Here is a 17,407-nt window from a genome sequence, read left to right as displayed (position 1 = left end):
CAAGTCTTAAAAAGTGTCTTACAGATTGCAGTACTGAGCACCTGTATTTTTTTTTTTTTACACAGTTTGGACAATTTCACATGCTTCACATTTTGTTCTTAAAAATAAAAAAATAACCAACCAACCTGTATTTTATTGAACCGTTTTGTACAATTTTTTTTCTGTGCAAACACTTACTAAGGGCCCTATCTTGCACCCAGCGCAATTGACTTTGTACACCGACGCATGTGTCATTCCTATTTTGCACCCGCGCAAAGCGCGCTTTTCCCTCCACAGAAGCACGTCGCTAAACTAGTGAATGAACTTGCGCTCCCTGGGCGGATCAGCGCAAAAAAAGAGGCGTGTTCCGGCGCAAACAATCCCTGGTGCTATTTTGCTGTTCCATTAAGCAATTGCGCCACTGACCAGAAAAAACCTAGTCTAAAGTCAGTGGCGCGTTGCGCGCTGTTCATTATGCTATTTTAAGGGCGCATGTTTGACCTTAATGTATATAGCGTGCACAACGCGCATACACTTTGCTCATATAATCTACACAGATTTTTATTAAGATTCATAAATTGTTACACTAAAAAAATATTAACACATGAGATGACGGAAATCATTGTGGTGTGTCACGAAGATGTGAAAAAATAGGCATAAATCTTGATTACAAATTATTCAGGCTAATTGTAGTAATTAAGGATCAGACCTGTTTGCCCAATAGTGGCAATACATATATGTATATAAGGACATCTGACAAATTGGTTTGTCCGTCAAGAACCAGGAAAAAAAATCGATGAAACAATTGTGGCTATTTCCTCCCACGCCTGTTTAACCGACGCTATTTTGGGTGGGTTTCTCCCATCCCCATACAACACAACTTCTCTGTCTTACACTGCTCTTACAAGAACATCAGTCTCCTCAGCTGTGAACCGCTCCTGGCGTGCGCCTGGTAAATACGCCATAATAATAGCAATCCATAATGGAACTTGCGCACCTGCTTTTAAAGGGAATGTTGGATGACGCTCTGATTGGTTTATTTCACGTTACGCCCAAACCACACCTATGAATAATGAAGCTACTTCAGACCCACCCATTTTAGATTTGCGCCGGGCGCAAGAGCCATTTATCCCGCCGGGAAAATAGCAACAGCGCCGAGACCCGCCCACAAACTTACTTGCGCTTCGCGCTTTGACACTTGCGTTTCAGATCGTTTAAATAGGGCCCTAAATGTCATCAAATCAAATTAACATCACACCAGCCATATAAATTAGTTTTATTGAGGTTACGGTCGTGAAGAGGAATCATCAGCCAAGGTTCTGTTTTATAGGCTAAAAAGAAAACAGTATCAGCTTAATGAATAATATTAAAACTTTATTGAACAGTTCAAACTAACAAAACAAATCTTTACAGTTAGTGTATTTGAATTCAGACGCGCTGATTAAGTGCTTTTCACTTGTTGCGGTGGAGTCAAAAACATTTACATTATAAAGAAACAAGAACAAAAAAAATAATAATTATAATAATAATATAGCATCAGTTCAACTGTGTCTCTCCACCACATTTGAGACTGAATTTCAAAAAGGATCCAGGTGTGTATACAAGTGTCCTTGTTGCAGGAGTGTGCCATCACAAAGGTAAACTTGCACAGAAACGTCTCTTAGTGGAAGATGTCTCATCAATAACACTCAAGCGTTTCTGCATTATCGCTTCATGGATGGAAACAAAAATACAAATGACACACTACTATATAACTGTGCATATACAGGTTTTAAAAAAAAGTTCAGCTTCTGGTGCAATGCTGTTAGAAATCAACAGGTATGTATTATTGATATACATACAGTAAGCATAAACTGGAACATGTAAATCTTTTTGGTGTATGCTGAGAGAATTTATAGACTCAAGACGGTCATAAAACAGAGTTGAAGGTTTGAATCAAACTTGGAAAGACTGCAACAGAATGTGTTCAAGAGACAGTGAGCCTGCAAACTATGTTTGGTCAAGTCTTCCCTCCCATAGGGTTGACGGTACATCCTATTATTACATTTTTTTTTTATCTTTTGCCCATTTTCCATTTCTAAACTGTTGAAAATTTCTGTGTTTTTACTTTATTTTCCATTTGACGCTCTCTACAGGCCTCATACATCCTGTGTATGCATATTTGCATTGTTTTGACTTCTCTGTAGATCCCACTTTCTCGCACACCACAACTGGTCCTTATGTCCAATGCCTGCACCACTACTTTTTAGTCATTACTTTGAGCAAGTATGACAGCAATAGGAAAACAAAGAAGCAGGCATTTTAATTGAGAAATCCCAGGCCAGGACGTCTGGGAAAAAGAGCACATACGGTTACCCTACTTCCAATTGAACCCATTCTCTCTCATGTAGAATGAAGTAACATACACAGTGTCTTTCTCAGCTGAAAATGCAGTATTCCCTGAACCCACCTGAACATCACGCTATGACGAGCTATAAAATCACAAGCTATGAACTGTGATTAGTTCAAGTGAGAAACCCTCATCCATTCACATCCATAAAACACTAGTCATTTCTACAGCGAGATGCAAACAGCAGAACCCTTAAAATGTAAAAAAAAATATATATATATATATATATATATATATATATATATATATATTGGAATGCACACAAAGACAGAGTTCTGTAGTAGTATGAGTGTGAATGTTATAACTAGTGTGAAATATTAAGAATATCCTTCAGTATACAATGCTGAATGAAGACAAAGAAGCAGAAGTGATCAAATCATGTCCATGTAGAACTCCTGAATTCAAGAAAACCCAGTGCGAGGCATTTGGGAGCAATCAGTGCACATTTTGGTCATATAGAAAGTGTCATATTTAGGAGGGTCTATATACAGAAGGTTCTATGTACACATTATATATACACAATACAAACCAAACGAAAGGGACGTAACCGTGTCCTTCTGTGCCTAATATAGGCTTATACACACACTACACCTGACAGGTAGCACTTGCTATGCTGTGCATCATCCTGTGTTGAGTGTCAAGATCTAATGGCTGATGCTTGTGAGGAAATCTAAATAAAGGAGAATGTGAATTTAGCTAGCTTTCACTAAGGATTTTGACATGATGAATGATGGAATTTGATTCGCTAGGGGATATTGTTTAATTATGCAGTAAAGATACTTTAGAAGATGGACTATAATCTGAAACATGAAAATTTGGCAATGTAGTTCTTGAAGAAAACAGACCGGAATAAGGCTCAAGGGGCAAACAGTCAATGTCCCAGGCCCTATCCTGAGGACACCCCACAAAAAGACGTCCCGGGAGTTGTGAATTTAAGCGATGATCGTGATAACTGGTGCAGGTTTTCCAGGAACACCAAGAAGCTTCCAGCTGTGCTGATTTGGCAGTAGTGGGAAAGGTACTGTAATATCATATTTTGCAATAAAACAGACCAAGCTTGTTTGCGTTTCTTGGGTCAGTGTGATCAATGTTAATACGTTTTACATCGTTGTCACCATTATTAATTGCACCATCGATATTGATGTGGAATGGGAAAAGAAAAACATCACTGAGATATTGCAGCTTCAGACATGGACAAAAACTACTTGACTTTACTGCACAGCATAATCATGAAACTGGGCAAAAGAATAGAGCTAGTGATTGAAGCTAGAGATGTCATGTGTTATTGCATATGAAAATTGATGGGTTCAGCTAAAATTGATTTCAAAGACATTTACAATACAAAACAAAAGGAGGGTGACAGGAGATCTTAAACGTTTTCCCTTTGGCTACATCTAACAAACATCATTTCCCCTGAATTAAATTTGTATTGTATCCTGCACTGCACCACATCTGCAGCACTTTTACTCACCTATTCATCTAGTCTGAATTTTACAATGACCACAGCACCTCCATGGCCTAAGAGCGTCAAAACACTATTCAGACTGAAAGACAAAACACAGGAGAGGCACAAAACAAACAAAAGATGGAAAATAAAGCATTTGTCAATGAGTTTCTCCCTGGGAATCAGTAAGTGGGGCTGATTTGATGCTTCTGTGATAAGAGCAATAATGAGAAGAAATCAGAGAGAAGGTGGACAGGGATGAGACAGACGGCAGGGTGCAAAGATCAACGGACTTGAAAATGTACGCGAGCATATGTGATCATCAGTGAAGGGTACAAACTCCACCTCCTGGAATGAGGGAACAAAGACAGAGAGGAGATAGAGAGAGGAGCAGAAGGTTTGGTGCAGGCGCGTCTCTGATCTCTCTCCTGTAAGAGAGGAGGAAGGCATAGTCTATTGTGCTCGTCACTGGCACCTTCACATTGGTCATCAGCTGGTCAGGTAACTGTGCAGCTCCCTTGAATTTATGCTCAACACCACTCCTGAGTGGTTGCCTGGCAACAAGAAAAGCAGAATTAGGTTTTGTAAAGGCAGCAAGTGAAAAAATGCTCTTAATCACTCGAAGAAAAATAATAATACCTATAAATTGCTCTAAATGCATTTTTATAAGTTTGTCTTTTCGAATTGTAGACATTTTAAACAACCCATGAGGTAAATAGTAATGATAACATTCAAGTCATTTAAAAGCCATGTTAAAAAATATAGTAAGTGGAACAAATAAAACAATATTAATAATATTAGAAGCTTAATAGTTTTATGTGCCTTTTGACCCATTTAAATAAATGATAACACTCTGAAATAAGGTTCAATTTCAATAAAATAAACATTCATTGTATAAAAGTATAGTTCTTAATTAGTTTGTGATACCTCATGCATTAAAGGGTTAGTTCATCCAAAAATGAGAATTATGTCATTAATAACTCACCCTCATGTAGTTCCAAAACCGTAACACCTCCGTTCATCTTCGGGACACAGTTTAAGATATTTTAGATTTAGTCCGAGAGCTCTCAGTCCCTCCATTGAAGCTGTGTGTACGGTATACTGTCCATGTCCAGAAAGGTAAGAAAAACATCATCAATGTAGTCCGTGTGACATCAGAGGGTCAGTTAGAATTTTTTGAAGCATTGAAAATACATTTTGGTCAAAAAATAACAAAAATGACAAAAAAAAAAAAATTTTCAGCATTGTCTTCTCTTACGGGTCTGTTGTGAGTGCGTTCAGTGATGCTGTTGACGTATGATGATGCTGATGTGCTTTCTGGTGCGCCCAATAACAAAGATAACACGTCAGCAGCGTCGTACGTCAACTGTCACACCAGTCGCACTCACAACAGACCCGGAAAGTTGTAATTTTTGCTATTTTTTGACCAAAATGTATTTTCAATGCTTCAACAAATTCTAACTGACCCTCTGATGTCACATGGACTACTTTGATGATGTTTTTCTTACCTTTCTGGACATGGACAGTAGACCGTACACACAGCTTCAATGGAGGGACTGAGAGCTCTCTGACTAAATCTAAAATATCTTAAACTGTGTCCCGAAGATGAACGGAGAGGTCTTACGGGTTTGGAACGACATGAGGGTCATTAATGACATAATTCTCATTTTTGGATGAACTAACCCTTTAACAAAATTACCTTTATTGTAAAGTGTTCAAATAAATCAGTAACACTTTAGTTTAGGGACCAATTCTCACTATTAACTAGCTGCTTATTAGCATGCATGTTACTTGCATATTGATTGTTTATTAGTTTATAAAAAAACACATATTAATGCCTTATTCTGCATGGCCTTATTTAAACCCCTTAATCATACTCCATACATGAACTTAACGACTACCTTACTATTCATAAGAAGCAAATAAGTAGTTTATTGAGGCAAAAGTAATAGTTTATAGTAAGAATTGGTCCTCAGACTAAATTGTGATTTAAAAAATCAAATAATAGACCCTATTTCTGAATTAGTAGTAAACTGATGTTAGAGTGACTGATCATAACTTTTCTTTTCTGGTTAGTAGTGACTGGTTAGTCTAGAGTAACTGAATTTGCTCCTACTTCCGGCGTTACCTAGTGTCTGTGAGTCAAGGTCGTCATCGATGAACTCCTCGCCTTGAATGATATTCTGTGTGTCCTCACTGTGATTGACAGGGCTGGTCATTTCCTGCTCCTTCTCATTGTGCATCTGGGCATAAACGTTTCGTCCTGGCAGTTTTCTGAAACGCAGCCAGGGACGCGTTAGGCTGCTCTCCTCTGGCCTCAGCAAGGAACCATGGTTTTTGTAGTTTTTCCTGTCACAGTTTTGTAGTTCATGTTCTGTTATATAATCTGGCTGTCAATTAGACATGTGGGGACTGAACATGCATTTATCAGTGATGGGGTATGACGGGGCAGTGAATATCAATAGCATTATCAAAAGATTACAGATTTTTTCTAAGAAAACCTGTGGTTCCTGCATACATGTGAATGCCATGCGATTCAGTGATGGGCAGCAAGACACAATGAGTGTGCTGTGCATGTTATTCATTTGGAAATAGGTTGAGTAATTAAATGTTTTTTTTCTTCTAATAACACACCCAGGAATGACAGGGAAGTCTCCAAAAAACATGAAATATTGCAGTATACATAGAATAAAACCTGTGGGAGAAAAAACCAAACCTTTTAAATTTGAAGAGTATGAATGCTGCGGCAGAGATCAGACTGACGAGGAGAAAGACAGCTAGAGCCCAAACACCTGGACCTGCTGCAGCCAGACGAGAGCCTGCAGAAGAGGAACATCTCTGATCATCACACTTTAATGCATCGTTTATCATAATTATCTGCTAACCTGTCTATCATTAGCACGTGCAATTCCACAGGGATTAAAAGGATAGTTTGCTAATTTTTTGGGTGAACCCTTTAACTATTACTTTAATTATTTGAAAACTTACCAAACAATAAAAAAAAAAAAAATTTTTTAAACCAGAACCAAAATCACACAAATCACACACAATGTACACACCTTGTGTGGTTGAAGGCATTTGTGTGGCTGTGACACAAACAACAGTGAAAAAAGAAACTTTCACAAACTTTCAAACCACTAAAAAATAAAATAAAATAAAAATGAAGTTGAGATAAAATGTTAACAGTAAAGGAAACTCAAACAGCATGTTTTTCAAACCAAAGAGCACCATGACTGACAGCTCAAAACCCAAACAGAAATGCAAGCCAAAGGAAGCATACATATAAGAGTAAATGAAGTCAACTCTACGTAACAACTAGATGAAAAACAGGACAGAAACAGAAGACATTATTGCATTATTTCTATCACTGTATGAGCAGATCAGTACTTAAAGAACAAAGATGACACTTCTAAAAGCAAGAGGTAGAGGTGACGCACCAGTCTGTGTTGTGCTGGCAGACACGTCACTAGTTATAGCTCCTTTGAAATACATTGGTTATTTTTTAGTAATTACTGATGAAGGGCTTGCTGTAATACTATGATCATTAAGTGGCTCATTGATATACTTTCTAGATGTGTGTGTGTGTCTGTCAGGTGGTAGAATCTGTTTTGTTTTGCTCACCTCTATCTGAGTCTGCCAGAGTCACCAATACTCTTAACCCTCCTCTCACAATGAAGCTCACGTTGTTCTCACTCAGAATCTGCTTTATGGTGGGAACACGCTACGCAAATGAAGAACACACACACAAGAATATGAGAGTTAAATACTAACAGATATCCCTTCCAGATATTCTTACCATCATATGCTAGTTATTACTATTCCTTTCATTGTGTCTTAGTAATCAAGGTAAGGCATAAACAAGAAATGAATTTACTTGACTTATCCATTTACTGTGTATCATGTTTAGTTCTGATGCAAATAGCATCTCCAGGCTCTAACAAGTTGTTTTAGGATGTCCTCACTTTAGGTCACCGCTAGACTAATGTTTTGTTGTCTTAGGATGTATCTCTTCTCATGTCTGAGATGGCTTCATTATCACAAGCAGCATGATATGTACCTTATCCACAAACACACTTCTCTTCACTGGTGTGCTCTCTTGAGGAAGAACATACAGGTCTGCAGTGGTGGGAAGACCGGGCTTCACCATGGTAACCAAAGAATCCTGAGGAACCCCGGTGAGCTGTTAGACACAGAGTGAGGCATGATGAGTACATTTAAACATATCTGGCATCATAAAACAAACAGGGCATGAATGTGTGTGTGTGTTTGTGTCAATGATTGAGGCGAGAACCTTAGCGATAATCTTGGATACGACTTGTCCCACATCTTGTCTCCATTCAGGGATGTTTGGGTTAAAGCGATCCAAATTACGACTGAAACTCAATGGGATGACCTGGAATTGATCTGAAGAGAGACGCTGTATTATGATCAAGGTATTGTGAACATATTAAAGTTAGTATTGCAGTTGCAAAAAAACTACTGAGAGATTCACACCTCTGTTGCACAAAAGAATAATAAATACAATAATTCATAATCATTGAACTCGTATTAGTTAAACTAAAAGCCTCACTATTTGAGGTGATGCTACTGAGCAAGAAGAGGCAAGAGGTGAGGTAGACAAAGACTTTCAGTCAGTCTCACACTCACAAATGGGTATGGAATGTGGGCATTGTAATGACAAGAAGCAAGGTGATTAATTACGGTAAATAAAGACAGAATTTCATTTTTGGGGTGAACTATATACCTTTAAAACTTTCAAATGACTCGACAAATTTGAAAAAGACTTGTATAGCCAGTTTAAAAGATAAAAAAATAAATAAAAAAATAAATGAAAATCTTCCAGGCAAGTAATTTCTCTACAGAAATTTAAGTTGGCAAGTCATCCAAAATAAATTATAAAATAACGTAACTAAAAGGTTTACTTTCAGCTTGAGGACAAACAATATGACAGCAGTCTTCATTTTGCATTCAAGCTGAACATTGTCTCTGAGGGAGACTGTCATTTCTGCTTTCCAAGCATGACCTCATCCCTATCGCAACACGCTCATGAATATTCATCGCAGCTCTGGAATCACATGAATATTTCAGTTCTATTTAACACTCTCATTACAAGAATAGGGTTAGACCTCAGGTTGGGTTTTAAATGCAACTGTATTGAGAGTGTTCTTCTGATGTTTAATTATATACAGTCTGTGATTGTCACAAGGTCCAGATTATTCATGCAGTACATGCAGGGCTAAAGCGCCATATCACACGATGTGCAGAGCAATTAAACACAAATCGCTAACAGAAAAATCAACAGAAACATAAATTCTATTAAAAATATTTAATTGAAATAACTGGTCTTTTGTGATTCTCATTAACATTAATGCATGACTGCTGCACTTCAAGTTATAATTTGTCTTTCCTGGTTTACATGGCAAATAGAATTTTAATTTGTTTTACACAGGCCTTTTCCATAGAAAATCTAGAGAAGACTTTGAAAGCAGCACGGAAACCATGTCAAAAAATTGGGCCATATGGCTTTGTAAAGATCAATAAAGGGTTAATAAATGGTGACAGTTTGCATTTTAGGTGAATAAGGAATGTGAAATTTCTCCTTCGTTTTTAACACAGACCTGCCATGGAGATACCCAAAATGTTAATAAACCTTGGTGTAATTCTTAAGAAGACAGTTCTGAGGCTGATAATTCTTTTACTTTGAGTTTTATGTATATTCATATTGGTGAAATTCACCCAAGGGTATCCTAGATATTATTTTCAGTCAATTACCATTTTTATTGTAAAACAGATTATTGGATTATATTGCTGGATTAGGCCTCGTCATGTTCAGCTGCTTATATGTACTATCTCGCATTCTTCAACCATTAAAAAGCATTATGCTAGAACTCTTGCTCAAAAATCTGTGAACAGTAAACTTGCCTTTGATTTGATTGGCCATCTCAAACACCTTAACATTGACGATGTTGAACCAATGCACTCTGAACATGCTAAATATACATGATTGAACTGAACAGAAGATAAGGTTTTTTTTTTTTTTTTTTTTTTTTTTTGAGGGAAACTGAAATTACAGAATTTGGCTATTCGGGCCATTCGCCTGGGCTGAATATGAAGGATACGTAACTATCGTTCATATCATATCATTATTTACAGTATATTTAAATAGGCCGACCCACAGGGAGAACTCCTGGTGCTCAGAGGGCCAGTCTGCCCCTAATGCTGATGCAGTAATAAGGGGTGTTTAATCTTACCATAGACAATGACAGTCTTGCTGTCCTGTACCATGGATCGACCATTAGAAGCCTGAACCGTCACAGGAACTTCCCCCTCCTCAGAGAACCTTGCAATCAGACTATTCTCCAGAGTCAGCTTTGGCTGTCGAGGGTAAAGACAGATCATACATGTCCATGTAAGTGTAAAGGCATCACTTTAACGGCTACACCTGAACCTTTAAGCATAAGCATCTCAAATTAATTCCAGGTCAGTTTCTTTAATTGTTTTACATGGATGAGACTGCACATACTGTATATGGACTCATTAACCATTAATCTTAAAACTTCTCATTACAATCACACATATGTATGCATATAATCTTAGATGTAAAGTTTCAGTGCCAGTGAATTTATTACATACCCTCATTACTATTTTGTTTTAAAGTCAGAATAATTATTTTAATACTGCACACGAACACCTAATGTAAAACACAGTCCCTGAAAGCATGTATTATGAGTGTATTTTTATAGAATATTATTAATTACCACAGAGTACCTGAAGGTTATCTCCAATCCACCAGTAAAACACTGTAAGGTTTGCCTCAGTGGGCAGCACTATAGCTGTGAGATTTACTTCTTGATGTCTGCCAGCGATTGGGACCACCTCCAGATGGACATCTTGAAGAGGAGCTGGAGAGAAGGTGGGAGCAAAACAGAAAAATAGACAAATTGAGAGTTCCAGGGAAAAAATATGTAAAGTCTGTCTTGAGATAAAACAGCATAGTGTGAGCAATGTGTCCAACTTCCATCAATACTCTGTAAAATCTGCGCTTTCTCTGTGTAGATTTTACATGGGCCTGATTCTGAGTTATGATTCTGTAAAACCTTTTAACCTCACAGTATTATAGATTATACTAATCATTATGTTCCAAAATGTTATGCAGCAGCCTTTGAACTCAATTGAACTTTACTGACCTGTGACCTGGATGTAAAGTGTGGCTTGGTCATGTCCAGCAGAGTTTTCAGCCTTCACATTGACACGGTAAACACCTGGCTTCTCATAACGGTGCTGAATGGGTTCATCTGTGACTGTCAGGTTTTCGTATATAGCCCTGACACCGTCCATTAGATCGACCTGATATCTGGTGCTGGTGGTGTCACCCTGAGGAGGGATTTACAATGAAACAAACACAAGTTAAAGATGCATACAAATTAGTCAAACATTGTTCTTTGCCTAAATATCTTGACATTTCCTATTTAGAATTTTCTTACATTTTAACATTCAAATTCGGAAACTGCAAGTTTTGCATTTCACCTGTTCCTGATGGACTATGAAGGTGATGTCATCACCAGGTGCCACGGCCAGCATCTGTCCTTTGATGGCCAGCTGAAGGCCTTTAGGGGCCAGCAAAGGGCAAGAATGCTGCTTTGCGCTCTGTTCTTTATTCAAGCCACCCTCACAAACATTAGCGATGACCTTCCGGTAACTACAACAGACAACACAAAACGTGTTAGTCTTGACTAGTTTTAATTTGCCTTAAACTGGAAAATCCATGTGATGTTGTGGTCTGGAGTCACAGAAAATATGCATTTAATCATTAAATGCCTAAAAAAAGGTGGATAAATCATCTATATAATGTGTCCAGAAAGGTATTGTCTCAAAAAACCTGAAAAAACAAACAACTTTTTTTTTTCAGCTGAGGTTTTTCTGCATGAGGGTCTGCTGCTCTCCTTAACACATTATGGAAGCAATGAAATCTGATCTGTCCCTGTAGTCCATCTGCTTTGGTTGCTACAGTAATAATTTCAGTCGGAACTGAAAACTTCAAATTTAGCCTCTGCTCAAGTTCATGAGGCATGAGACAACTGAAGTAACACAATCATGCAAACTGTTGACTCATTCACTATGCACTGCATAGTGATCATCACATAGTTTGCTATCCAGTTGTTGACATGGTTGACACGGTTGAGTCCAATCGCTCTATCAGAAACCAAAAGAAAATGGCGAATGGTGGTAATATACAGTAGTACTACCAAAAAATCATGATCCAAAAGACATTCAAAATACATGTGGACTTGGTACTAACTATATCTGCCTTTCAAAAGCTTTGCATTTTAATCTAAAGTGTCTTTTCTATGCATGAGTGGGTGTTTTCTGTAGTGTCATTTACTGTGCTTTTTCAATGTAAAAACTGTGTGGTGAGTATGACCAGCATTTCCTGATGTACAGCAGTGTGTGTGAGTGTATTACCCTGTGCTGGACTTGTAGCTGTGTCCTAAATGGCAGTTTTCAGGTGGAGCGTCAGGATCATGCCAGAAATCAGGATAACAGCGATCCCCCTCTAACCTGAGGCTGGGAGCACGCTCAAAGCCATAGTCACTGGGAACACACAGAGAGACGTAAAGCTCTATTTTTAGCCCCAGATCTAATTCCCAATGCAATGCACTGGGGTGTGAAAATGAAGTAAAGATTGTCTGTTACAAGCAAAGGCATCCGTGTACAATATAGTTGCAATTGCCCTGAAATGTGCAAGGGTTATCTCTCGGTTTCATACCAGGCAAAGTCTTTCTCTGTGCACTGGCAAGGTTTAGCTGTTAAAGCTGATGTATAGCTCTTCCCTTTAATGCAGAACGATGACTCTTTCCTCCTCCTGTACACTCGTTCCTGGCCCATGATGCATTTCTCTCCCTGTGGTAGAAAACTTAAATGAAAATTTATTTCCAAAACAGAGGAGTTGAGTTTTTTTTTTGTATATATATATATATATATATATATATATATATATATATATATATATATATATCTTCTTTCCTACTGTTTTTGAACATGCTGTAGGTCAGAAGGTCAGAGGTCAGAAAAACAGCCTGATGTTACCTGAAGGTCAGTGAGTTTCCAGGAGTCATAATCAGCTTCTGTGCACTGTGTGGGAAATGACTTTCGGAAATCCACCTTCACCAGCTCCCAATCTGAACGGTAACTTATGTGGCCAAATACCCTGTCCGCAACAGTAAACATCAATAAACATAAGCCTTCGTCTGTCCATTAATGCATCCCTCCATCCATAAACATCCCATTATCCCTCAATCTGCAAACGTTGAGACAAAAGCCATTCATCCCTTTCACCGAAAAGTGAGACTATCAGAGTGTAACTTTGACTTCAAGTCACAACACTCTCTATCCTATGATGCATCGCGAGTGGACAGACACATGAACGTGCTTTACTAATGAGCAGGGGTCTCTTTAATTGAGGCCTTTGAATTTCACATTGCCTTTATCAAAAGGCTAGCTGCTATATAACACAGAGACCACCAGCTGTTTGGGGTCTACGGGAAGATGCTCTCTACTTAATCTCAAATAAAGCACTGTTCACCGCCACAAGGTGGAACCCTGTATCTGTGTTTTGTAGAATTCAGTGCACAAGGGTCACAAACAATTAGAAATGCTTTGATCATCCAGTATAGCACTCATAGCTGAGATTAGAATATTTAAATATACTTCTACAATGAATATTCAATGATACAATGATAGTCTAAAGGCCTGATAGAAAAATGCAATTGGAGCAAAATTCATAACCAATTCAGATCGGGGTTATGCTCAAACAGCACAAACAAAATAAGTGAAATAAAGGAAAAGCATGTTAATATTACTCTATGTACTGAGGGCCATAAAACCAAAACAGGAAGTACAGAATAAAATATACATCACCTTAATCTTTCAGAAAATGGGATTTTCTATTACTTCAAAATAATAAAATTGTCCTACAACTGTCTTAAATGGATAGTTCTTCTGTACAAGTTTTTCTCTGTTGTAAAGAATAAAGTAAGTTGTAAAAGTTTTGAAACAACATGAGGGTGAGTAAATGGTGCCAAAATGTAATTTTTTTTTTATTTGTGGACTAGTAACTCCTGTTCAATTTCCAGAGGGCTCATACTCACGTCATAACCAGTGTCTCATCTCCAGGTTCGCTCAGAAGTCCATCCACAAACACAGAAGTGCTGGTGAAGTTGTGGATGCTCCATGTTTGTCCTTCATCTATGCTGAATCTAAGCCAAAGCATTAGCAGTACACACAAGGAAAAGAAAATTGTATATCACACATTTTATGACCTATTATAAATCTGTGTTTTGAGAGAAGACATTTGTATTTAAGTTAAGCGAACGTGAAACCCAGTTTACAACTTTCAAAAAATCCTCTAAAATTAATTATACATATGACCCTGGACCACAAAACCAGTTTTAAGTGGCTGGGGTATATTTGTAGCAATAGCCAAAAATAGATTGTATGGGTCAAAATTATTGATTTTTCCTTTACTCCAAAAATCATTAGGATGTCAAGTAAAGATCATGTTCCAAGAAGATATTTTGTAAATTTCCTACTGTAAATATATCAAAACCTAATTTTTGATTAGTAATATGCATTGCTAAGAACTTCATTTGGACAAATTTAAAGCTGTTTTTGCACTCTCAGATTCCAGATTTTCAAATAGTTGTATTTTGGCCAAATATTGTCCTATCCTAACAAACCATCAAAGGAAAGCCTATTTATTCAGATGATGTATAAATCTCAATTTCGAGAAATTGAACCGTTTTGTGGTCCAGGGTCACAAATGTGATCCATCATTCATTTCTCTCTTCATGAAAATTGGGAACATACTGTTAGCTGAAAAATCCCTCCATCTGCGTCGAATCTCACGGCATGAATATGAGAGTTTGTAGGCTACAAGCCAGCATAAGCACTACAAGTTCTTAGTTTTACCCTGACAGAAGCAGTGTTTGTACTGCCAAGACTCAATGCCCGATGAAAGGCTTCAAGACTTATGTGAGAGATGGTAATGATTTTCTCTTTGATCTTCATAGGTCTCCTCTTTACGCACATTTGTGAAGCAAGGTGAACTTGATATCCAGTATGTGAATCACTTCATATTACATGGGTAAAGAGCTGTCTGAGTGTGAAGGAAGAGATTTACGCTGCTCAGGAACTCAGGGTGGTCTGAAGAGCCCTCCAAAACCAAATGAGCTTCTTAAAGCACTCACTCAAAGGATTATCAGCACAACCAGGTCAGCAAAAGCCACGGAGAGAACGTCTTGAATTACTGTTTTTCATAATACCTAGTTAGTACTCAGTTTCTCTCTTTTTTATATAAGTTCTTCTTTCAGTCTTTGTCATGTCAGCCATTTGTGTTTAGCTGAGCTTTTGAGTTTAAATGCTTAGAAATGATGTCCAGACACTACATTATGGAAAAAATAATAATAATAATATTGATCTTACTTGAGTATTTTTAAAGGGATTGAGGTGTCCTTAATGGCCACAATGACCCCGCCATGATCCAGATAAAGAATGTGATGCTCTTCTTCAAAAACCTACAGTGAGCGAATGAAAAAAAGCTCTTGAAGGCATTTAAAGTTCATCTTCATAATTGTCAATCAATATTTAATGTCAAAAATAGAGCTGGTTAAATAAGAGGTTGCAACAATCTCGAAAATCACCAAAGAGGCATTAGGACAGAGGAATAAGTCTGCCACATACTGAGTGCTGAAACAGCAGCAAAAGAGAGGGTGTCAAATAAAACTGGGCAGAATAAGAACAAGAGCAAACCGAAACCAAGTCTATTGGGAAAGTTGGGTGTTAAATACAATGAGCAAACCTTAAGAGTTGTGACAAGTCACAGAAGAAAAATGCTATAATGAAGCATTTTTCTGACACCAAAAAGTCATTGTAAAACAAATTTGCCGATCATTAGTGTGTTGATTCTCACCTGTCTCCAGGTCTTGCCACAGTCTGAGGTGATGTACATCTCCTCTTTATATTCAACCAGCTGAGACCCAAGGTTACCTGAAGAGAAGATACACGCACAATATCTTCACATAAATAAAAAGAGGGAGAGGGTGTCTTTAATTTTCTTTTTAACTTGAGGCGAAGCAGCAATTTCCTCACTTTGTTTAATTTTAGGAGAAGAGGCGGAGTAGACGTGAGCGAGTTACTTATAAAAAGACTGCAACTGTAAGAAAACTGGAGGCTATTGTGGATCAAAGGCTGAGAACTAGTCAGAGCTGAACATTTTACTGAGGAAGTGCACAATAATAGCAAGAGAAAGCAGGATTTTGGAAACTCAGTGATTACTGTCTGCGGTGTATGTACACATACATTTATATGCTGAGAACAAGCTGCAATGTGTTTAAAACCAGGTGTTTTACTCAGGTGTTTGTTAGTAAGTGAAATAAGTCAAGAGTGAACAAGTCACTGTGACACTGCGTGTGTGTGTGTGTAACCCTGAGGAAATGGATAGACTTGATGACCTTGTGAACTGGCATTAGCTCTAGCCTTGGATTCAAGAACATTAATGTACTGTCTTCATCAATTCCCCATGAACCCTGTGGCAAAAAAGAGCAAATATTTCATATATCTGTGCCTGCCTCCTTTTGTGCCTCAGTGTGGGCTCAATTGCAGTGCACAACATTCAGAAATGGAAAAAGAAACAAGGTTTCATTTTCTCATGTTCTTCAGATTGTACATCACATTTCATTTTTCCCCCTTAAAAATATTTCTCAGCATTCCTTTTCTTTTTTGTGAAGAGACAGTCTACTTTGTACACACTATTACGATTTCCCTAAGCATGATGTAGTGCAGATTTGGATCTGGATTATAATTATTCCTTGTAACTGAAAAGAGTCGAGGAGTAAAGAGCTTCATTTGATTTGAGTTTTTAGACTCCTCACAACTATGGCGACAATGCTGATGTGTAACATTTGTCATGGAGACTGACCTGCACCCATTATGAGGCCTGGGGCAGAATCTTTAGTGTGGACCGTTCCAGATACATACGGGTTGTCAGCCCACCGCAAGTGGAGATGGAGGTGACAGTCAGGCTAGGAAGAGAAAAAAACCAACCAGTAACATAAGGTGTGCACTTAGTAGAGAATCTAGACTGATTGAAAAAACACAAAACTTGCTTTAGTAACAATCTAAGTTCGACATTAAGCAGCCCATAATTCAAAACCACAAGTCGTACTACATAATGTTCTGGATAAAAGATGGATCAGAACATGAATATACAGCATATTTAAGGTGTCAAATAAGCAATAAGTGATTGATAAGTGAGGAGGAGAAGAGAACAATGAGACGTCAAACAGATGGCTGAGAGATGAAGATGTGAGAAGGGTTGGATAGACAGACAGAAAAGGAGAGAGAAGTCAATATATATCCTTTCAACTTGTGATTCATATCTTATTTCATCTCGCTTGTTTGCCAGAAACCATATTTGTGTCTTAATTAATGGCCAGCTACCAGTCACAGTAATTAAAATGGGCATTTATCATGATACATATCATCTCTAGTTGTGTGTGTGTGTGTGTGTGTGGATTGATGATCGTTTTTCTTTCTTT

General features: G+C 37.8%; 1 protein-coding gene across 3 annotated transcripts in view; it reads right to left on the bottom strand.

The window, feature by feature from the left end:
• Positions 1-1,332: 1,332 nt before the first annotated feature.
• Positions 1,333-17,407, bottom strand: part of LOC113051626 (VPS10 domain-containing receptor SorCS2-like) — a 180,592-nt gene continuing 164,517 nt past the window's right edge. Inside the window, exons 11-27 of one of the 3 annotated variants that reach the window (XM_026215524.1) lie at positions 16,789-16,891; positions 15,781-15,857; positions 15,294-15,385; positions 13,961-14,068; positions 12,900-13,020; positions 12,580-12,713; positions 12,276-12,404; positions 11,340-11,511; positions 11,000-11,186; positions 10,581-10,714; positions 10,064-10,187; positions 8,104-8,216; positions 7,870-7,992; positions 7,434-7,533; positions 6,529-6,631; positions 5,929-6,161; positions 1,333-4,366 (exon numbers count right to left, since the gene is read on the bottom strand). In XM_026215524.1, the coding sequence (XP_026071309.1) occupies positions 4,302-4,366; positions 5,929-6,161; positions 6,529-6,631; positions 7,434-7,533; positions 7,870-7,992; positions 8,104-8,216; positions 10,064-10,187; positions 10,581-10,714; positions 11,000-11,186; positions 11,340-11,511; positions 12,276-12,404; positions 12,580-12,713; positions 12,900-13,020; positions 13,961-14,068; positions 15,294-15,385; positions 15,781-15,857; positions 16,789-16,891 (2,118 nt within the window). In that variant the 3' untranslated portion in view covers positions 1,333-4,301. The remainder of the gene's footprint in view (positions 4,367-5,928; positions 6,162-6,528; positions 6,632-7,433; positions 7,534-7,869; positions 7,993-8,103; positions 8,217-10,063; positions 10,188-10,580; positions 10,715-10,999; positions 11,187-11,339; positions 11,512-12,275; positions 12,405-12,579; positions 12,714-12,899; positions 13,021-13,960; positions 14,069-15,293; positions 15,386-15,780; positions 15,858-16,788; positions 16,892-17,407) is intronic. The other 2 variants (XM_026215526.1, XM_026215527.1) reach the window with 2 other exon arrangements.

Source organism: Carassius auratus, chromosome 32, assembly GCF_003368295.1.
Source record: "Carassius auratus strain Wakin chromosome 32, ASM336829v1, whole genome shotgun sequence".
NCBI lineage: Eukaryota > Metazoa > Chordata > Actinopteri > Cypriniformes > Cyprinidae > Carassius > Carassius auratus.
Note: the sequence above shows the minus strand (reverse complement) of the source record. Positions and strands in the feature narration are given on the sequence as shown.